The sequence below is a fragment of the Hyla sarda genome, chromosome 2, assembly GCF_029499605.1.
Source record: "Hyla sarda isolate aHylSar1 chromosome 2, aHylSar1.hap1, whole genome shotgun sequence".
NCBI classification, from domain to species: Eukaryota; Metazoa; Chordata; class Amphibia; order Anura; family Hylidae; genus Hyla; species Hyla sarda.
In genome coordinates, this window is record NC_079190.1 from 92,896,160 (window position 1) to 92,920,271 (window position 24,112).

Below are 24,112 nucleotides of genomic sequence, written 5' to 3' on the forward strand. Positions count from 1 at the left end.
ATGGAGTGGTCTGAAGAACCTGGTGCACGAAATAGCTATAATGCTCCTGGCGTCCCTCCTCCCTATGCTGTTACCTGCCGGTCACTGAATAAAGCACAGCTGTTACCTCCCATGTGGTGAGTGCCATCTTTATTCTTTCTTCGTTCATTGTATACTACATTCTGGATTGAGCATCCTGCCAGAGGGTACACGGACCAGGTGTCCAGGAACATCACACTTTGGGTTAGCAAAAGCTGTGCCGAGTGCTTTACCCTTTTCAAGTTTAAATTATTTTAACCATTGAACCCCAGCCGTGGTCCCCTTAAATTGGAAATATACACACTATGAGGGACATTTATCAATGTTTGCTTATGTATTCTTTTTTTTTTAGTAATTTTTTCCTTACTTTTTTTTTTCCTTATGTGTGACTTATTTATCAACTGGTTTCAGCCTGTTGATAATTTTCTTTCACGTAAGCAATTTTTCCTTTTTTACTTTGGTAGTAGCTTTTTCTGCTCCATGTTTGAGCTGGAGTAAATTTAGTCAATTTTTAACGCTGTTGCGACTTTTTTTTGCGCACTTGCGACTGTCGCAGTTAATAAATACCTGACTACCCGTAGTCCATTTTAAAATTATTACTACATAGTAAATTTTAGGAAAACTTGCTTTTCTCGCTTTCCAGTCAAAATGTCGCAAGAAAAATTGAGTAGTCGCAGTTGAGACAATTTTGCGACAATTATAGTAAAGAAAACCTGACTAAACCCGTTGATAAATGTCCATATATATGTGTATAAAACCTCAAAATTACTGCCCCTAAAAAAAAGCATCACGTGCAACCTGCCTTATGTTTTGAATAGCATTATAACTGTAAAGACATTGAGTTCTTGCTTTCTCCCCGATTTATTTCCCAAATAGTTGCTCGTACTGTTTCATGGGCGCGCGTTAGATTTCATCCTTTCTGGTTTTAGCAGGTTTTCCTGATGATGTTTCATATGACATCTTTCCCAAGGTCCTGTTCACATAAGTCAGTGTTTCCCAACAAGGGTGCCTCCAGCTGTTGCCAAACTACAACTCCAAGCATGCCCAGACAGCCGAAGGCTATTACCCAGCTCTCCTAGACTCCTGAATGGCCTATCAGACTGAACCTGGATTTTGTAGTGCAGTGTTTCCCAACCAGCATGCCTCCAGCTGTTGCAAAACTACAACTCCCAGCATGCCCGGACAGCCGAAGGCTGTCCGGGCATGCTGGGAGTTGTAGTTTTGCAACAGCTGGAGGCACCCTGGTTGGGAAACACTGACATAAGGTGATAGTGTGGCAGCTCATGCTCCAGAAAAATGAATCCACACAATCCTGAAGGATCTCCAGTGCTCTAGGGAGGCAGAATATGCCTTTAATCCCCTTACCTTCCAATGCTGCCCAAGTAATGTGAACCAACAAACCGCTTGTCGAACGTTTAATACTAATATACGATCTTCACTACACATCCTCATGATAACCCCTATCGTCTCATCTACCCCTTGTGACGTCTTTTCATCTTCGTACGATTATGAATTAAACCCTATTTAACGATCCTCTTCTTAAGAGACTCATAAAGCCATATTCTATTTATTGGCCCCATAGTCACGGGGCCCAGTATAACTTGACACACGTCTGTGCATGGATTTTGTTTTTTATCAATGTATCATTGTGAAAGATGATGGGAGTACTCTTTATCTTGTACTTTTTATTATTCTATGCCACAGTGTATTGGTTCTGTCAGACCACCTTTCTTTCCAAAATGATTGGAAAAAGTCCAGAGCTCACCCAGCTCTGCATCACGTAAGTGCATGTACAGATTACTGGCTGCAAGCACCTCCTCTAACTTGTGATCACTAAGTGCTATATCATGTCCGAGAGCCATAACCTGATCTGTGCATACGGTTGGAGCTTCTTATGTCCCACATTGGACAGGAAGGCGACTAGGACTCTCAAGGAACTCTGCCGCCTAGATCCCAGAATGTAGCATTGATCCTGTTACTTCACACTACAGCTAGCTCAGTTAAAGGGGTATTCAAGGGAAAAAAAACTATTTTTATATATATATATCAACTGGCTCCAGAAAGTTAAACAGATTTGTAAATTACTTCTACAAAAAAAAGAATCTTAATCCTTCCACTAGTTATCAGCTGCTGAAGTTGAGTTGTTCTTTTCTTTCTGACAACAGTGATCTCTGCTGACACCTCTGTCTGTCTCAGGAACTGTCTGAAGCATTAGGCTAGGTTCACACTACGTAATCAATTTTCTGCCCGGAGATTTCAAGTGCGCGGCCAGCGCCGACTGAATCAGTCGGCGCTAGGGCCGCGCAGACACTGCAGTCTCCAATAGACTGCAATGTTTTCCGCAACTATTTCCGCCTGAAGAATGACCAACGCAATTCTTAGGGTGCGTTCCCACATGGCGTATACGCAGCGTATTTGACGCTGCGCAAAATTTACGGCAGCAGTGGAAAATACGCTGCGTATTCCTTGCTCACTATACACACAGGGCTTTCCGGCGGCAGCCCTATGTGTGCAGTGAGTTTTGGAGGTGGGGCCGCGCCTCACAGACACGCCGGCACACGGCCCCGCCTCCAAAACTCACTACACGCATAGGGCTGCCGCCGGAAAGCCCTGTGTGTATAGTGAGCAAGGAATACGTAGCGTATTTCCCGCTGCTGCCATAAATTTTGTGCACCATCAAATACGCTGCATATACGCCCTGTGGGAACGCACCCTTAAGGTGGAAATTTTCAAGCTGATTTTCCGTTCACAAATTCCGAAATGTGAATTTGTGAACGGAAACCCATTCACTATACAGTACATCTTAGTAAGCGGAATTTCTGCCTGCAATTTCATAACAGATTTGTAAATTTCTTCTATTAAAAAAATTGTAATCCTTTCAGTGCTTATGAGCTGCTGAAGTTGAGTTGTTCTTTTCTGTCTAAGTGCTCTCTAATGACATCTGTCTTGGGAACTGTCTAAGGTAGAAGGAAATCCCCAAAACAAACCTATTCTATTCTCTGTGCAGTTCCCGAGACAAGCAGAGATGTCAGCAGAGAGCACTGTTGTCAGACAGAAAAGAACAACACAACTTCAGCAGCTGATAACTACTGGAAGGATTACGTTTTTTTTATAGAAGTAATTTACAAATCTGTTTAACTTTCTGGAGCCAGATGATCTATAAAAAAAAACAAAAAATAGTTTTTTCCTGGAATACCCCTTTAAGACCAGTCACTGGAGGAACAAGTGACTTCTATTCTCCTTCCTAACTGATGGCAAAGCACTTCTCAATGAATGCATTTCAGACCTCTTCAGCAGGGATGGAGCTAATGTGTACACTCAATTATGCAAATGTATAACCTATTTGTAAATATTGTATAGTCCCATTGTCTTGTTACTTATGAGACAAAAAAGAAATGTCAACAAGAAATTGGATTTTGTATCACTTTTTGCCTTTTCATGTAAAATATTTTCCTCCTTTTAAGTTTTTAATATTTTTTTTGTACAAAATAAAAAAAGGAAAAACAAGACAAACTTTTACAATTGTGAATTTTAGCTTTTTATATGGAAGTTGACTTTAATTTAACAGATGAAAATATTTTGAAACATTTTTAGATTTTATGTTTTCTGATCATTGAGGGGTCTTTTTATTTTGTATCAAGTATTAAAATGAAAAGTGTGGTAATGTTTAAATTTTAAGTGCGTCCGTGTTTTTTTCTCATGTGTACACCCACACTAATAAAGAGGACACATTTTACAGAAAATATACAAACATTAAGGGAATGACAGAAAATACATCCTTCAAAGAATAGAAAGTATGAGACGTAGCAACACTTAGTTACCAAGAATATGAGGTTTTGTATGTACAATCAGGTCCATAAATACTGGGACATCGACACAATTCTAACATGTTTGGCTCTATACACCACCACTAGAGATGAGCGAACTTACAGTAAATTCGATTCGTCACGAACTTCTCAGCTCGGCAGTTGATGACTTATCCTGCGTAAATTAGTTCAGCCTTCGGGTGCTCCAGTGTATCCGGTGGATACATTCCTAGGAAAGAGTCTCCTAGGACTGTATCCACCTTTTCCAGCCCACCGGAGCACCTGAAAGCTGAACTAATTTATGCAGGAAAAGTATCAACTGCCGAGCCGATAAGTTCGTGACGAATCGAATTTACTGTAAGTTCGCTCATCTCTAACCACCACAATGGATTTGAAATGAAATGAACAAGATGTGCTTTAAAGGGTTACTCCGGCCCCAAGACATATTATCCCCTATTCAAAGGATAGGGGATAAGATGTCTGATATCGCGGGGGTCGGGGGGTTCCCGCCACTGTGATCCTGAGAACCTCCAGCGCTTCCGGCCGTACTTACAGGCGGGTGCTGCATGCTAGATTGCGGGGGTCCCCATTGGCGGGACCCCCGCAATCAGACATCTTATCCCCTATCCTTTGGATTGGGGATAAGATGTCTTGGGGCCGGAGTACCCCTTTTAACTGCAGACTGTCAGCTTTAATTTGAGGGTATTTACATCCAAATCAGGTGAACGGTGTAGGAATTACAACAGTTTGCCTATGTGCCTCCCACTTGCTAAGGGACCAAAAGTAATGGGACAGTTGGGCTTCTCAGCAGTTTCATGGCCAGGTGTGTGTTATTCCCTCATTATCCCAATTACAATGAGCAGATAAAAGGTCCAGAGTTAATTTCAAGTGTGCTATTTGCATTTGGAATCTGTTGCTGTCAACTCTCAAGATGAGATCCAAAGAGCTGTCACTATCAGTGAAGCAAGCCATCATTAGGCTGAAAAAAACAAAATGAATCCATCAGAGAGATAGCCAAAACATTAGGCATGGCCAAAACAACTGTTTGGAACATTCTTAAAAAGAAGGAAGGCACCAGTGAGCTCAGCAACACCAAAAGACCTGGAAAACCAAGGGAAACAACTGTGGAGGATGACCGAAGAATTCTTCCCCTGGTGAAGAAAACCCCTTCACAACAGTTGGCCAGATCAAGAACACTCTCCAGGAGGTAGGTGCATGTGTGTCAAAGTCAACAATCAAGAGACTTCACCAGAGTGAATACAGAGGGTTCACCACAAGATGTAAACAATTGGGGAGCCTCAAAAACAGGAAGGCCAGATTAGAGTTTGCCAAACGACATCTAAAAAAGCCTTCACAGTTCTGGAACAACATCCTCTGGACAGATGAGACCAAGATCAACTTGTACCAGAGTGATGGGAAGAGAAGAGTACGGAGAAGGAAAGCAACATGATCCTAAGCATACACCTCATCAGTGAACATTGGTGGTGGTAGTGTCATGACATAGTGGGCAATGTATGGTGCAAATGGAACTGCTTCTCTTGTGTTTATTGATTATGTGACTGCAGGATGAATTCTGAAGTGTTTCACGCAATATTATCTACTCATATTCAGCAAAATGCTTCAGAACTCATTGGATGGCGCTTCACAGTGCAGATGGACATTTACCCAAAGCAAACTGCAAAAGCAACAAAAGAGTTTAAGGGAAAGGAGTGGAATGTTCTGCAATGGCCAAGTCAGTCCCCTGCCCTGAATCTGATTGAGCATTTCACTTTCTGAAGACAAAACTGAAGGGAAAATGTCCCAAGAACAAGCAGGAACTGAAGACAGATGCAGTAGAGGCGGCAGAGCATCACCAGGGATGAAACCCAGCAATGTCTGCTGATGTCTGTGCGTTCCAGGCTTCAGGCTGTAATTGACTGCAAAGGATTTACAACCAAGTATTAAACATTTTAAGTTTAATTTATGATTATTATTCTGTCCCATTACTTTTGGTCCCTTAACAAGTGGGAGGCACATATGCAAACTGTTGTAATTCCTACACTGTTCACCTACCCTCAAATTAAAGCTGACAGTCTGCAGTTAAAGCCCATCTTGTTTGTTTCATGTCAAATCCATTGGGGTTGTGTATAGAGCCAAAAATGTTAGAATTGTGTCAATATCCTAATATATATGGATCTGACTGTACATATGCAGATACAGTGATCGTTCAAGTTACAACCTTTTCAGAATACAAGAGTCTTTCCTGGGCCACTGTAACTTGAAACCAGTCCAGATCCATGACTTGTGTGAATGGCTGGAAGAACTGACCAATCAGAGTGCGCATTTCACTGGCAAAGTCCCTGTATTACTGAAGTGCATGCACTGATTTGCCGTCTAGCTGCACCTACTCATAGTACAGTGACCCCCTCAACCTACGATGGCCCCGACATACGATAATTTCAACATACGATGCTTTTGTATGTCGGGGCCATCGCATAAACTGCTATCCGGCACCGCAGACTGCTTCAGCTGCCACCGGATAGCCGTTTACGGTGCCCCGTGTGCTCCGCTGACGATCACTTACCTGTCCTCGGGGCTCCGGTGCATCCTCTTCGGGATCCTCTGCATCGTCGGCGCTCTCCATCGACGTTATCACGTTGCTGCACACGCCGTCCCGTCATCCAATAGGAGCGGCGTGCGTAATGGCGGCGACGGAGAGTGCGGATGCCGGGGAAGCAGAGGCCTTGCCGGAGCGTCAGGGACATCCCGGGGACACTGCGACAGTGATGGACAGCGACATCCCGGGCAGCGGTGACGGTCCGGAGTGGTGGGGACACGTGAGTATAACCTCCAATACCAGTGGTCTTCAACCTGCGGACCTCCAGATGTTGCAAAACTACAACACCCAGCATGCCTGGACAGCCAGCATGTTAATAAAATGGTTAACGAGGGCTTGTAGGGGAGTGTTTTTTTAAACGTGTTTGTTTTTATTTACTTTACACGCTTAGCAGTGAAAGTTTTCTTATAGACGGAGTCCATTACTAAGCCAGGGCTTAGCGATAGCCCCAAAAACAGCTAGCACTAACCCCCAATTATTACCCCGGTACCCACCGCCACAGGGGTGCTGGGAAGAGCCAATGCCAACAGGCCCTGAGCATCAAAGATGGCGCTCCTGGGCCTAGACAGTAACAGGCTGGCGGTATTTAACCTGTTCAGGACCCAGGGCGTAATTTTACGCCCTGGTACTTAAGGACCCAGGGCGTAAACTTACGCCCTGGCGGTTTCCAGTCCCTGCCACGCGCCGGGCAGAGATCGGAAGCGGATGCCTGCTGAAATGCTTCAGCAGGCATCCAGGGCAAACGCCGAGGGGGGCCATGTAGGCCCCCCATGTCGGCGATCGCCGCAAATTGCAAGGGAAATCGCCCTTGCGATCTGCAGCGATACCGGGCTGATCGGGTCTCTGGGACCCGACCGCCCGGTAATTTCGCATGATCACGGTTGTCACAGGCAGCCAGGACCATGCTAAAGAATAGGAGCGAGGTGGCAAGCCTGCCACCTCCTCCGATCCCCTGCGATCCGTTGGTTAGTTAACCGACCAATCGCAGGGGGGGGGGTTACTTCCTCCCGTCCTGCCCGGCCCCTGGAAGTCCGGAGAGGACGGGAGGAAGACCGGAGGAAGCGGCGGGGGATCGGGGAGTGCTGGGGCCCGGTACTTACCTCGTCCCTGAAGACCCGGATCCCGGCGATGAAGACGGCGGCGGCGGTGACAGGTGAGTAGATCTTCAGCCGCGGTCGGGCCCTTTATAGCAATGCACGTCGCCGTAAAGCGACATGCATTGCTGTAATGGGACCCTGTATACTACAACTCCCAGCATGCCCAGACAGCCCTTGGCATCTGGGCATGCTGGGAGTTGCAGTTTTGCAACATCTGAAGGTCCACAGTTTGGAGACCACTGTGCCCTTCCAGATGTTGCAAAACTACACATCCTCACTTACTGTCCAGGCATGCTGGAAGTTGTAGTTCTGTAATATCTGGCACTTCAGATGTTGCAGAACTACAACTCCCAGCATGCCTGGACAGTTTTGGTATACTGGGAGTTGTAGTTTTGCAACATCTGAAAGGGCACAGATTGGGAACCTCTGTATTAGTGGTCTGCAAACTGTAGTCCTCCAGATGTTGCAAAACTACAACTCCAAGCATGCTGGGAGTCGTAGTTCGGCAACATCTGGCTCTAAAGATGTTGCCGAACTACTACTTCCAGCATGCCTGAGAATGTTTGGGAGTTGTGGTTTTGCAACAACTGGAGGCACACTGGTTGGGAAACATTGTCTGTTTCCTAACTCAGTGTTTCCCAACCCGTGTGCCTCCAGCTGTTGCAAAACTATAACTACCAGCATGCACTGATAGACTGTGCATGCAGGGAGTTGTAGTTTTGCAACAGCTGGAGATTCCCCCCCCCCCCCCCTGTGAATGTACATTCACATGGGCAGGGGGCTTACAGTGATTATCAGGCTGCAAGTTTGTGATGCAGCAAATTTTGCGCGGCAGCTCAAACCTGCAGCGGGAAACTCGCTGTAATTCCCGGCCCGTGTGACTGTACCCTAAAAACACTACACTACACTACACTACACTAACACAAAATAAAATAAAAAGTAAAAAGCACTACATATACACATACCCCTACACAGCCCCCCTCCCTCCCCAATAAAAATGAAAAACGTCTGGTACGCCACTGTCTCCAAAACGGAGCCTCCAGCTGTTGCAAAACAACAACTCCCAGTATTGCCGGACAGCCGTTGGGAGTTTTGCAACAGCTGGAGGCACCCTGTTTGGGAATCACTGGCGTAGAATACCCCTATGTCCACCCCTATGCAAATCCCTAATTCAGGCCTCAAATGCGCATGGAGCCCTGTCGTATTTCAAGGCAACAGTTTAGTGCCACATATGGGGTATCGCCGTACTCGGGAGAAATTGCCTAACAAATTTTGGGGGGCTTTTTCTCCTTTCACCCCTTATGAAAAGGTGAAGTTGGGATCTACACCAGCATGTTAGTGTAAAAAAAAAGAAATTTTTTACACTAACATGCTGGTGTTGCCCTATACTTTTCATTTTGACAAGAGGTAAAAGGGAAAAAAAAGCCCCCCAAAATTTGTAATGCAATTTCTCCCGACTACGGAGATACAACATATGTGGGCGTAAAGTCCTCTGAGGGCGCACCATGTACATTTGAGGTGATTTGCACAGGGGTGGCTGATTGTTACATTTCGGAAACTACACCCCTCACGGAATGTAATGAGGGGTGCAGTGAGAATTTACACCCCACAGGTGTCTGACAGAGCTTTGGAATAGTGGGCTGTGCAAATAAAACATTTTGTACAGCCCACTGTTTCAAAGATCTGACAGACACCAGTGGGTTGTAAATGCTCACTGTACACCTTGTTACGTTCCTCAAGGGGTCTAGTTTCCAAAATGGTATGCCATGTGGGGGTTATTTTGCTGTCCTGGCACCATAGGGGCTTCCTAAATGTGACATGCCCCCAAGCAAAATTTGCTCTAAAAAAGCCAAATATGACTCCTTCTCTTCTGAGCATTGTAGTTCGCCCATAGTGCACTTCAGGCCAACTTATGGGGTAGCACTTCAGGCCAACTTATGGGGTACCTCCATACTTGGAAGAGATGGGGTTACAAATTTTGGGGGGTATTTTCTGCTATTAACCCTTGCAAAAATGTGAAATTTGGGGGGAAACACACATTTTAATGAAAAAAATTATATATTTTTTTACATATGCAAAAGTCGTGAAACACCTGTGGGGTATTAAGGCTCACTTTATTCCTTGTTACGTTCCTCAAGGGGTCTAGTTTCCAAAATGGTATGCCATGTGGGGTTTTTTGCTGTTCTTGCACCATAGGGGCTTCCTAAATGCACATGCCCCCCAAAAACCATTTCAGAAAAACATACTCTCCAAAATCCCCTTGTAGCTCCTTCGCTTCTGAGCCCTCTACTGCGCCCGCCGAACACTTTACATAGACATATGAGGTATGTCCTTACTCGAGAGAAATTGGGCTACAAAAATAACAATCCATTTTCTCCTTTTACCCCTTGTAAAAATTCAAAAATTTGGTCTACAAGAACATGCGAGTGTAAAAAATGAAGATTGTGAATTTTCTCCTTCACTTTGCTGCTATTCCTGTGAAACACTTAAAGGGTTAAAACGCTGACTGAATGTAATTTTGAATACTTTGGGGGGTGCAGTTTTTATAATGGGGTAATTTATGGGTTATTTCTAATATGAAGATCCTTCAAATCCCCTTCAAACCTGAACTGGTCCCTGAAAAATTGTGATTTTGGAAATTTAGCGAAAAATTGGAAAATTGCTGCTGAACTTCGAAGCCCTCTGGTGTCTTCCAAAAGTAAAAACATGTCAATTTTATGATGCAAACATAAAGTGGACATATTGTATATGTGAATTAAAAAAAAAATATTTGGAATATCCATTTTCCTTACAATCCATTTTCCTTCTCTAATTCCCCCCCCCCCCCCCCCCCCCAGTTCTTGGTTTACCTAGCACTGTGCCCGCCTCAGCATTGCCAGCGGAATCCCTGTACACCCTGGAAGCTCGGGTCATCAGGTGTTTCCTGTCAGGACTCTGCTTCCTGCCCTATTGGAGTATGGGTGACATCACCAAAGTAAGCGGATTCTTTGGGGGCGTGGCCTGTCAACAGTTTCCTTTTTTTTTTCCATTCTTTCTTATTGTTGTTCTGGATTCCTGCCTTGAGATATTATGTAGTATTTGCTGGATCTTATCTTCTAGTTTAGGTATTTTCTCTATATATTTAAAGGATCTGGGGGCTTCCTGTAAGGTGTGGAGTTGTTTTTTTCTCCACCCGTAACCAAACCATATTTAAAGGAGCTGAGCTCAGGACTTGGTCTCTTATGAGCCTGCTCTTGAGACTACTGCTTTGCTGGGTTTTCGCTGGTATCTTTGAGAGTGCTATTTCTGTGTCCAAAAAATCCTCTTCTACCTGCTATGTGGGTTATTACCCTCTTTTCTATATCTTGGTACCCTTTTTAATTACATGTATTTATGCCTTATACCGCACTATGTCAAATATTTTTCTTTTAGCGGGATGGATCCTGGAAGAGGTTCAGGAGGCAAAGTCTTGAATAAATCTAAGCACTTGACATGCAGGGAGAGTAACACTCTGCTTCCTGCTGACTGTGAGTTCACGGTCTGTCATCTTTATTGTCCTCCCCCAGACCAGTCTCCTAAAAAACCTACAATACAAGAGATGTATGAATGGGTTAAGGAGTTTGTTACTCGGCCCATTAATCAAATGAAGGAGTCCATTGCTGCCTTTGCAAGAAGCCTAGGTACAGATGAGCCTCCCCTAATCCCATGAAGGAAGATCGTCTTAAAAAGATTTCCATATCTTCTGCATCATCTGAGGATGAGACCCCAGAATTGGGGAAAACGTATTTCCCTTCTGGGAGAGCTCAGAGGCTTATTAGGCTAGTGCAGACTGAGAGTCAGCCTATCATTTTGGGGGAAGCGCCATTAACTTACAAAGGGCCTTTAAAATGATAGAATCGCTTTCCAGCTTGATGCAAGCTGAATGGAAGAAACCAGAGAAAGCCCCAGTTTTTAGGACAGAGTATTGGATATGCTCGCTCATTGTGGAGTGAAGCTACCAATAAGACTTATGCAAGAGTCAAAAAGATGTCTTTCCTCACACCAGGTGTAAAGAGTTAATTCCACATCTCCTTCTATTCTTCAAATATAAGATGGTTTTGATAGTGGACTCTCTCCTAGCACTATTTAAGTTCAGCTGGCTGCTTTTTTATGTAAAAATCTCTTGTCCATCCAAGAAGTGAGGGCTATAACTAGGTTACGCCCTAGGACAGTTAGATCCATAGCTCCATGGGATCTCTCCATTTTGCTTCGTCAATAATGCTCCCCTCCCTTTGAGCCTCTAGAGGAAGTGCCTTTTAAAAATTTGTCTCCCAAGGTTGCCTTTTTGTTGGCAGTCACTTTGGCCAAGAGGGTAGGGGAACTGCACACACTTGCCACCAGGGAGTCGTATACCATTTTGTAGCAGGATAAAGTTCTGTTGAAATTTTTGCCATCGTTTTCTACTAAGGTTTAGTGTTGCTCGCGAATATTCGCAATTCGAATATTATTCGCGAATATCGCATATTCGCGAATTCGCGAATATAGCGCTATATATTCGTAATTACGAATATTCGTATTTTTTTTTTTTTTCTTCACAGTACACATCACAGTGATCATCCCTCTCTGCTTCCAGCTTGTGTGGTGTAAAGAAGGCTGTAATACTACTGTGTGAGACTGGCGTGTGAAAATTCGCATATGCGAAAATTAGTGTATGCTAATTTTCGCATATGCGAATTTCCACATATGTTAATTTTCGTATGCGTGTATTTTCGCATACGCGAAAATAAAACGAGGATATAACGAATATGCGAATATTCGCGAATATATGACGAATATTCGTCCATATATTCGCGAATATTCGCGAATTCGAATATGGCCTATGCCGCTCAACACTACTAAGGTTTTCACTTTTTCCAACTGGAATCAGATGATTGTTCTACCTCAGTATGTTCCTAATACAGCTACTGGAGAAGAGGAAACCCTGGGCTTCCTGGACCTTATGAGCTGCTTGAGAATCGATGTTCAGAGGACTGAGGACTTCAGGAAAGACAACAACCTCTTTGTCATCTATCAAGGTGCAAGTAAGGGTAAAAAAAAAAATGCTTCAAAGACCATCGTATCGAGGTGTATATGTGACTGTATCCTTACTACTTATTTGGCTGCTAACCTGGTTCCTCCGGAATTTACAAAAGTCCACTCTCCCAGAGCCTTTGCCACTTCTTGGGGTGAATGAGGTTCAGCTCTCGTAGAACAAATATGTCAAAGTGCCTCATGGAGTGCTCCTTTAACCCCTTCAGGACCAGGTCAATTTTGGCCTTAACCTGTTCAGGACGTAGGGCGTATGCATACGCCCTGCATCCCGAGTCCTTAAGGACGTAGGGCATATGGATACGCCCGTGAGAATTCCGGTACCCGCCGCTAGCCGGTTGGGGACCGGACCAGGATGCCTGCTGAAATCATTCAGCAGGCATCCCGGCACATCGCCGAGGGTGGTCCTGAGACCCCCCCCCCCCATGTCGGCGATCTGAGAAAATCGCATGGCAATTCAGACATGCGATTTTCTCCTATTCCGGGCTGATCGGGTCTCTTGTCACCCGCTCACCCGGAAAATAGAGAGGATTGGAGCTGTTAGTGACAGCCCCGATCATCCTGAGGGATAGGAGAGAGGTTGCAGCGCTGCGATCTCCTCCTATCCCCTGCCATTAGTCAGAAATGAGTTCTGACCAATGGCAGTGCACGACAGGGGGTTGCCATGGAAACCCCCCACTCTGCCCACCCCTGGATGTCAGGCAGAAAGGGGGGAGAAGATGCCATGGGGACCGCCGATCATCGGTGGAGACAGCGGAGATCAGCGGCGCAGGTAGGGAAGCGACGTCGGGGGGTGGGGGTTGGGAAGGAAAGTGGCAGTAAAGCAATCTTTACTGCTGCCCTTCTAGTGGTTGCCAAACTGCAACTCCCAGAATGCCCAGACAGCCAATGGCTGTCTGGGCATGCTGGGAGTTGTAGTTTTGCAGCATCTGGAGGGTCATAGTTTGGAGACCACTATTATAGTGGTGCCCAAACGGTAGCCCTCCAGATGTTGCCAAACTACAACTCTCAGCATGCCTAGACTGCCCAGACATGCTGGGAGTTGTAGTTCTGTAACATCTGTCCCTTCAGATTTGGCAATTTTCATGAAAATTTAGAAAATTGCTGATATACCGGTACTTTGAAGCCCTAATATGTCCATTTTATGATGCCAACATAAAGTAGACATATTGTATTTGTGAATCAATATAACATTTATTTGGAATATCCATTTTCCTTACAAGCAGAAAGCTTCAAAGTTAGAAAAATGCAAAATTTTCCAAATTTTCATGAAATTTAGGGATTTTTCACCAAAAAAAGGATGCAAGTAACGACGAAAATTTACCACTAAAATAAAGTAGAATATATCACGAAAAAACTATCTCAGAATCAGAATAATTGGTAAAAGCATCTCAGCGTTATTAATGCATAAAGGGACAGTAGTCAGAATTGCGAAAAAGGGCTGCGTCCTTAAGGTGAAAATGAGCTGCGTCCTTAAGGGGTTAAGGACCAAGGCCCATTTTTCAAATCAGACCTGTCCCACTTTATGTTGTGATAACTTCGGGACACTAACTTATCAAAGTAATTCAGAGATTTTTTTTGTGAAATATTGTACTTTACGGTAGTGGTGAATTTTGGTCAATGCAGTCTGCATTTTTGTGTGAAAAACTCCCAAATTCCAGAAAAAATTTGAAAATTTAGCATTTTTCTGAATTCCAGATTCTCTACTTGTAAGAAAAATAGTCATGTTATAACTTAGTTATTAATTTGCATCTGCAATATGTCTACTTTATGGTGGCATAATTAGTTAAATGTTCTTTAACTTTTTTTTTTTTTTTGGACATTATGGGGCTTAGAAGTTAGGCAGCAATTTTCTAAATTAAAAACATTTCAAAATCAATCTTTTTAGGGAACAGTACAGTTCTGAAGTAGATTTGAGGGGTCTGTATGTAAGAAACCTCTATAAATCACCCTATCATATAAAACTGCACCCCTGAACGTAATCAAAATGACATTTGGGAAGTTTATTAACCCTTTAGATGTTTCACAGAAATTAAAGCAAAGTGGACTTTTTTTTTTGCAAATATGCCATTTTGCTCTATTTTTTGTGTAACATAGCAGGTGCTGATAGGAGAATAAATATTGAGTTGCATTTCTCTAATTCTTACATATTTGGAAATATCCCATATGTGGCCCTTGTGCGCTACATGCCTCACACACAGGCCTCATACATGACAGAGCACCATGTGAATTTTGGGTCTTCTTCTAGGACTGAATTGATCAATAAGATAAATGTTACATGTTTATATGAAAAAACAATCTCCCTGGGTAATGGTACTTTTCCCAAGTTCCAGAAGTGCTGGGAATGTTGGCTCTCCTCTACACACTATAATAGTACGGCTACATGATCTTTCTACTCCACAATTCTATAAAAGACCGGTTCACATGACTTTTTTCCTTTTATGTGCTTATTCCAATGCATTTGAGCAATGATATAGTTTTTTCTCTACAAAATGTATAACTGTACAATTTTATTTTGGACATTTGAACATGGATTTTTTGTGTTTACTATTGGTTGCCGATTATTTCCCGTTACTTCCCTTCTCACCTCTCAAATTTTGGAAGGTTTTCACGCTGTACACTTTCCGTTAAAAATGACATGTTTTCTTTATTCTGTGGGTCAATACGATTAAAATGATCCCCATGTTATATGCTTTTCTATAATTGTACTGCTTAAAAAAAAACTCAAACCATTTTAACAAAATTAGTATGTTTGAGATTGCCCTATTTTGACCAACTATAACTTTCTAATATTTCCGTATATGGGGCAGTATAAAGGCAATTTTTTTGCGCCATGATCTGTAGTTTTTATCAATACCACATTTGCTTAGGTTTTGCTTTTTATAAATTTATAAAATTTTTTTTTTTAATAAAAGGTGACAAAAAAGCAGCAATTTTGGACTGGTTACATTTTTTTTTACGTTTGCACCGTTCACCGTATTGGGATGATTAATAATATATTTTAATAGTTCAGACTTTTACGCACGAGGCGATACCAAATATGTGTATTATTTTTTTACGCTTTTTTGGGGGTAAAATGGGAAAAACTGACGTTTTACTTTTTTATTGGGGGAGGGGATTTTTAAATTTTTTAGACTTTTTTATTTTACATTTTTATACACTTTTTATGTCCCCATGGAGGACTATTCATAGCAAACATTTGATTGCTAATACTGTTCAGTGCTATGTACAGGAAATAGCACTGATCAGTATTATCAGTGATCTTCTGCTTTGGTCTGCTCGATCGCAGACCAGAGCAGAAGACCCCAGGAGACAGCCGGAGCCAGGTGAGGGGACCTCCGGCTGCCATGCTGGATGATCGGATCTCTGCGGCAGCGCTGCGGGCGATCCGATCATCCATTCAAAGTACCGCACTGCCGCAGATGCCGTGATCTGTATTGATCACGGCATCTGAGGGGTTAATGGAGGACATCCGCGCGATCGCGGATGTCCGCTATTACCAGTGGGTCTCTGGCTGCTGATAGCAGCTGCTGATAACAATTATGGCAATACCTTATTTATATACACTGCTCAAAAAAATTAAGGGAACACTAAGATAACACATCCTAGATCTGAATGAATGAACTGATCGTATGAAATACTTTCATCTTTTCAAATTTATCAACCCATGTAGATCTGGATATGGAGTCACACTCAAAATCAAAGTCTAAAACCAAACTACAGGCTGATCCAACATTGATGTAATGTCCTTAAAACAAGTCAAAATGAGGATCAGTAGTGTGTGTGGCCTCCACGTGCCCGTATGACCTCCCTACGACGCCTGGGCATGCTCCTGATGAGGTGGCGGATGGTCTCCTGAGGGATGTCCTCCCAGACCTGGACTAAAGCATCCGCCAACTCCTGGACAGTCTGTGGTGCAACGTGGCATTGGTGGATGGAGCGAGACATGGTGTTCCAGATGTGCTCAATCGGATTCCCGTCTGGGGAAGGGGCGGGCCAGTACATAGCATCAATGCCTTCCTCTTGCAGGAACTAATGACACACTCCATCCACATGAGGTCTAGCATTGTCTTGTATTAGGAGGAACCCAGGGCCAACCGCAAAAACATATGGTCTCACAAGGGGTCTGAGGATCTCATCTTGGTACCTAATGGCAGTCAGGCTACCTCTGGCATGCACGTGGAGGGCCCCCCCAAAGAAATGCCCCCACATCATTACTGACCCACCGCCAAACCGGTCATGCTGGAGGATGTTGCAGGCAGCAGAACATTCTCCACGGTGTCTCCAGACTGTCACATGTGCTAAGTGTGAACCTGTTTTCACCTGTGAAGAGCACAGGGCGCCAGTGGAAAATTTGCCAATCTTGGTGTTCTCTGGCAAATGCCAAATGTCCTGCACGGTGTTGGGCTGTAAGCACAACCCCCCACCTGTGGACGTCGGGCCCTCATGGAGTCTATTTCTGACCGGTTGAGTGGACACATGCATATTTGTGGCCTGCTGGAGGTCATTTTGCAGGGCTCTTTCAGTACAAAGGCGGAGGTAGCGGTCCTGCTGCTGAGTTGTTGCCCTCCTACAGCCTCCTCCACGTCTCCTGATGTACTGGCCTGTCTCCTGGTAGCGCCTCCATGCTCTGGACACTACGCTGACAGATACAGCAAACCTTCTTGCCACAACTCGCATTGATGTGCCATCCTGGATGAGCTGCAGTACCTGAGCGACTTGTGTGGGTTGTAGACTCCGTATCATGCTACCACAAGAGTGAAAGCACTGCCAGCATTCAAAAGTGACCAAAACATCAGCCAGGAAGCATAGGAACTGAGAAGTGGTCTATGGTCATCACCTGCAAAACCACCCCTTTATTGGGGGTGTCTTGCTAATTGCCTATAATTTCCACCTGTTGTCTGTTCCATTTGCACAACACCATGTGAAATTGGTCAGTGTTGCTTCTTGAGTGGACAGTGTGATTTACATTGTGTTGTTTAAGTGTCCCTTTTTTTGAGCAGTGTATGTTTTATGGTTTATTCCATTTACATCACAAAAATAATTTTTTTGTTAAAAAAAATAAAAAATGTGACACCATATTCTGAGAGCTGTAACTATTATTATTATTATTATTTTTTTTTTTACCAATGGAGCTGTGTAAGAGCTTAAGTGTGGGAGAAGTAGCTGTTTGCAATTGTACTATTTATGGGGTTTGTCTGACATTTTGATCACTTTTTATAAAATTTTTAGCGAGTCAGGATTACCAAAAAGCAGTAATTTTGGCAAGATTATTTTTACCATGCAGTATTCTGGTGATACCTCATGTATGTACTTTATTTACCTTTACACTATAAAAACAATTTTTGATATAAAAAATAAAAAAAACTTAATTTGTCCATCGCCATATTTTCATACCAACAATGTTGTGTGATAGCAAATTTATTTTCGGGAGGAGTTGACGTTTTGTCATTGGTACCATTTTGGGGTACATGGGACATTTTGATCACTATTTATTTTAGTTTTACACAGGCGGCATTGCTATAAAGCAGCCAATTTGGCAAGGATTTATTCCTTTTTTTTTTTTACAGTGTTCATCGTGCGGGTTGAATCATTTGATTGTTTTATTGCTTGGGTTGTTATGGACAAGGCAATACCAAATCTGTCACCATGATCGGTGCTGCAGTCACACCGATTGCCGCACTGAAGGGGTTAACTGGCAGGATCGGAGCGCAGCTTCGCTCCTGACAGTTGCGGTGGGTACCCTGCAATATGCGACCGCCGGCTCCAGCCGCCAATCATTACCCGCACAGCTGCGGCTCCGTGATCATGAATGGACGTATCCATTTGCAGCAAGGCATCACTAAAATGTATGTATAGATACGTCCATTTGCAGGACAGAGTTAACATTCTTTAAGCAATTAAGACCTCCTGAACTCCCCCCAATCATTGTGCTGCTGCCAGATTAACTAATAAAATTTTAGCTTTTCTATTCCTGGAGAACCCCTTTAACCCCCATAAAACATTTTCTTCCGTTTTAACTGGCCCAATTCAAGGGCTTTAACGTTTTTTGCCTTTTAAATTTACACTCTTTATTCTCTGGATCAATACGATCACATTCACAAATAACAATAATTATATATATATTTATTTATTTAAATTTAAGATGGAACTATGTAATAGCAGCTGTGCCTCCATGTTATGCACCTTTCAGTTTAGCTGATAGGAGGTAGTGTCAATGAAATTAAGCTTGGGCAAAATATTCTGTTCAAATACAGTGTCCAATACTTCAGTGCCTTCTCACCTGCACTGCTCCAGCTGATTGTGTGGGCACACAGTTAACAGTGCCAGCATGATCCGTCAGGGCCTGCTGCAAACATGGCTTTAATACTCAGCCAGGATCCTGCTGCTACTGCCGGGAAAAGAGAAGAGTCAATAGTGACTTGCTGCTGTTGGGATAGAAATGAGTCAATAGTGACCACGGCATGTAAGGAACTTGCTGCTGTTGGGATAGAAATGAGTCAATAGTGACCAGGGCATGTAAGCCCACTTCTTGTTACCACCAGCACCCTGTGATCATGGGTGATGATGGATATCATACCAGCCGAAGGCCTGACTAAACTATGCCTGCCATAACTATTATGATGTGCCAAAGGCACTGTACATTGTCTGCCAGTGTAGCACAGAAAGCAAATAATAATAATGTATACTGATGTAAAAAAACGTATACTAACTACCTGTTAGTTTTTGATATTATGCCGAGAAGCAATCAGATCATTATACAAGATTGTAGATGTGCGACCATGCCTGTTTCTTCTACCCGAATTCACACTGTGTTTTCTATCCCCTCCTTTTTTTTGTTTGAACATGTGCTGCACTCTTCCCCACCCCCTCAGCCCAACCCTATATAAGTAGTAGTTAGCTACACCTGGGCCATTTCTTTCCTAGCAGCCTCCCAGTCTGACTGGGAGCATATGGTAAGTGAGCGATTACATCCCTGTTCACACTGGTGTGGTGCTGTGCGGTGTCCGTTGCTGCCGTGGCGCCGTGTCTGCGGGGAGGCGTGACCCATAGACTGGTTTGGGTGGCATTGGGGCCGCTCTGCCAGTGGGTCGCTCCCTCCCCCCCCCCCCCCCCCCCCCGTGGGCACTGGTGTCGCGGCGGTGGTGGTCGCCGCCCATTGCTACGCCATTTTATGCTATGGACGTTAGGGACCCACTCTAAATAGGTGGCCTTGACGTGGTGAGTGGGCTCGTACTTTTTGATCAAAAATGTATACTAACAACCTGTTAGTTTTTGATATTATGCTGAGAAGCAATCAGATCATTATACAAGATTGTAGATGTGCACCATGTCTGTTTCTTCTACCCGAATTCACAAATAATAATGCTTAGGACTCATCACTGTCATACGTGAACTAAAGGCACATAAAGACAACTCATCCATATGACCCTTTAGTTATATGGATTTCTAAGTGGGTCCTGAATAATGGTGACTTTGCTCTGCTGACTCAAGTAATTCATGTATTACAAGAGCTGTGATTGCTGCAAGAGATAAAGCTTGACTGGCCATGGCTTCCAAAGGCAAATTTTACTTTTGTGTGAGAACATGAGCCCAGGATTAAATGGAATTTCTGTGATGAGATGACCCGCTGTCCAAGAATCATTACAAAATGAAGTTGTGCTCTTGCGCATGCTGTGTCACACACAGGGTCCAGAATAAATGTCACATAAACAGGACACTCATTGTATAAAGATTATTTTATGTAAGAAAGAGCCTATCAAGTGTCATGATATTCATCCTTATAATTTACTTATGTTTATTAGAGGACAGTTAGTGTAGAACAGGTTCCCTCTAGTCAGCAATGCTGTTATAACAGACAAGGTGCTTTGCTCACATAAACCTTGATGGGCATTCTGCACCAGAGGGCATAAGGACATACAGATATAAATAAAAAGCCTAAGAAAGTCCTCTCCTCCCCAGACATTCCCAGTCTGCATCACAAGTACCAGCATGCAAACGCAACACCTTGAAAAATGCTTGGCCCATGGTAAAGCACAGCTGGGTTGTCCCTTGCATGACCAGATATAGGACAAGCACTCTAAGCATAACCCAGGGAAAGAGCAAAGAAGTGGGTAAAACTGGAGGATAACAAGACTATATATTTACACAATAGTAAAACTTTCTTCCTTATTAGGCAAAGAGAACTTGGAGGAATTTCTTAGTGCAGCGTTTGCAGGAATTCATTTCTTGCACCTTGCGGCATTGAGGCTTGTAAGGATAAAGTGTGACTTATTTGCCCAGCTTTTTTATTCTTGAGTCGATGCTAGCGAAGTTATCCTCCACTGTGGCTAGGTTCTCCTTCATGGCCTTTTGGACCTGCAGAAAATGAATGGAATGAGATCAGGCACCTGCATGGTCACATCTGTAGGTCTTCTATCAGGATCTATATCTTCACCACGATATTACTGTATATACTCGAGTATAAGCCGACCTGAATATAAGCCGAGGCCCCTAATTTCACCCCAAAAACCCAGGAAAAGTTATTGACTCGACTATAAGCCTAGGGTGGGAAATACATCATCCAGACCCCCCATCATTAACACCCTCATCATCATCAACCTGTCATCATCCCCCCCTTCATCATTACCCTGTCATCATCCCACACCCCCTTCATTATCACCACCTGTCATCAGCCCCCCACCCCTCATCATCACCGCTTGTCAATGTCTGATTACAGTGGTCTTCAACCTGCAGACTTCCAGATGTTCCAAAACTACAACTCCCAGCATGCTCGGACAGCCATCGGCTGTCCGGGCATGCTGGGAGTTGTAGTTTTGAAACATCTGGAGGTCCGCAGGTTGAAGACCACTGCGGCCTTCGACATCATCCAGACCCCCCCCCCCCCCCCTTTAGTTTTGTACTCACCTCCGCTCAGCGAGACGTTAGGGCCATCTGTGCTGCAGGGACCGTTGCTCATGAACGTCCCTCTGCGTCGTCATCAAGGCAACGTCACTATTCCGGGCCCGAACCGCAGAGAATCCCTCCCCACTGCACGGTCCTGCAGCACAGATGGCCCGGACCAGCTCACCCTAACGTCCCGCCGAGGGGAGGAGGGTACAAAACTAAAGGGGGGGGGGGGGGGGTCTGGATGATGACGAAGGCCGCAGTGGTCTTCAACCTGCGGACATCCAGATGTTTCCGGGCTTGCTGGGAGTTGTAGTTTTGAAACATCTGGAGGTCCGCAGGTTGAAGACCACTGAGGGCGGAGAGTTCACTCGAGTATAAGCTGAGGGGGGTGTTTTCAGCATGAAAAATCGTGCTGAAAAACTCGGCTTATACTCGAGTATATACGGTAAATGCTACACGGTTACAAATAAACTAGCGGATCTGCTCTTAGTAGCCAGAAATTAGATACACTTGGGAAACTCTGCTAAGTTGTACGATTCTTAAGGAGACATTTTTAGTTAGAAACTTCCTGGAAGTAGAATAGATATAATAGGAATGAAGAATGGATTATGTACCATGGCCAGAGCGGTGGTGTTGTCCTTCAGGGAGTTGGAAATCATCTGCTGAGTAGTGTCCAGATGGGTGAGCAGCTGCCCAAACTGCATAGCTGAAAAAAACACAGGAATGTCCCCATGAATATTTAACTGTTTACACTACAGAGATACAAACATTGTTAAACAGTAATTGAAAATATGTTCCTATATTTTGTCTAAATTATTTCCTGCAAATGTCTGCACAAAGTTGTAGAGTCAGGCGAAGCCTCCTTTACTGCTTAGACTGACTGGACTTTTATTACTCAGTGTAAACCTACCTGTAGACAAAGGAATCGATAAACTGAGCTCACAGACTCAACAATGACTAATGGTGGCTGCCTTACACTCCTGGGTATGGCTGATGGTGACGGCTACAATGAAAAGCTTGAAAAGGTTCTATAGGCAAAATATTTATTGATTAACTTATCTGTAAGGTAGGTCATCAAAATCCCATTTGTGGGGTGCTGACATCCGACACACCACTGAAGCAGACAAGAGATGTACATTGTGTAGTGGTCAGTGGAAATTAATTAGTGATGAGCTGCAGTAACCCACAAATCCACTACAAGTTTACACGCTGCCACCTTCCTGCTCTGTTACACTGTATATGCTAATATGGAAGAGGACAAACAATTCTAAATCTTATTTTAGATCTATTCAGAATGACAAGCTATAAGCAGACCCTGAATGTAATACAGTGATCCCTCAAGTTACAATATTAATTGGTTCTGGGAAAACCATTGTATGTTGAAACCATTGTATGTTGAGACCAGAACTATGGAAACCTGGTAATTGGTTCTGAAGCCCCAAAATGTCACCCAAAAAATAGGAAAATGTGAGGAATAAAGAAAAATAAGTAGATAACTAAAACAGATAAAACAAATACTTACATATGAAAGAAAAAGCTGCTGGAAACTGTAAATCACTGTCTATGTCAGTGTTTCCCAACCAGGGTGCCTCCAGCTGTTGCACAACTACAACTCCCAGCATGCCCGGACAGCCGTTGGCTGTCCCGGCATGCTGGGAGTTGTAGTTTTGCAACAGCTGGAGGTTGGTTGGGAAACAATGGTTTAAAGGGGTTGTCCAGTGGAGAAAAACTTATCCCCTATCCTAAGGATAGGGGATAAGTTTGAAATCGCGGGGGGTCCGACCACTGGGGCCCCCTGCAATCTCTCTGTACGGGGGCCAGGCTCTCCGGCCAGATAGAGGGTGTTGACCTCCGCACGAAGCGGCGGCCGACACGCCCCCCTCAATACATCTCTAAGGCAGAGCCGGAGATTGCCGAAGGCAGCGCTTCGGCTCTGCCATAGAGTTGTATTGAGGGGGCGTGTCGGCCGCCGCTTCGTGCGGAGGTCGACACGCCCCCTTCCCGCGGGCTGTCGGTGCTCCGTACAGATCGCAGGGGGCCTTAGGATAGGGGATAAGTTGTTCACCACTGAACTACTCCTTTAAGTAGAGGACAGGAGCTTCTTCAGGGTCCTACACAGTACACACGGTGTCCCAAATGGCACAGGTAAGGAGTAGTACAGAACTTGTAGTTCCTCCCTGTACTGTAGGGGGCGCTACCAGACAGCCAGTCAGTGCTTGCACCTCAGTAAAACAGGTGATTTACCAGTGAAATGCCCATTCTGATTGGTCAGTTCCTCCAGTTGGGACAGGTTTCACAGATCTGGACTGTCTGTACATTGTATGTAGAGTCTGGTTTCAAGTTACAATGGTCCAGAAAAAAACATTGTATGTTGAAACTATTGTATGTTGAGGCCATTGTAAGTTGCGGGATCACTGTATATAAAAAGGTGAGTAAATACATAAATACAAAAATAACACCGTACTGTGCCACTAACAACAATAAAGTAAGGTATAAATATAAAAGTACTGATGCCACAATGTTATATAGAAAAAAGTAGTAGTAATCACGAACATGAAAAAAAAAAAAGTTCCCATTCAAAATAGGTACATAATGAAAACCCAAATATACGAACACCAGTATGGAACAGAACCCATAAAAACAGCCATACTTATATTTGG

At 43.9% G+C, this 24,112-nt stretch overlaps 1 protein-coding gene across 2 annotated transcripts in view; it reads right to left on the bottom strand.

Moving 5' to 3' along the window:
* Positions 1-20,283: 20,283 nt before the first annotated feature.
* DCTN2 (dynactin subunit 2) overlaps positions 20,284-24,112 on the bottom strand; it is a 39,286-nt gene continuing 35,457 nt past the window's right edge. For both annotated transcript variants that reach the window (XM_056562561.1, XM_056562562.1), the window contains exons 13-14: positions 22,067-22,158; positions 20,284-20,921 (exon numbers count right to left, since the gene is read on the bottom strand). In XM_056562561.1, coding sequence (XP_056418536.1) covers positions 20,835-20,921; positions 22,067-22,158 — 179 coding nt within the window. In that variant the 3' untranslated portion in view covers positions 20,284-20,834. The remainder of the gene's footprint in view (positions 20,922-22,066; positions 22,159-24,112) is intronic.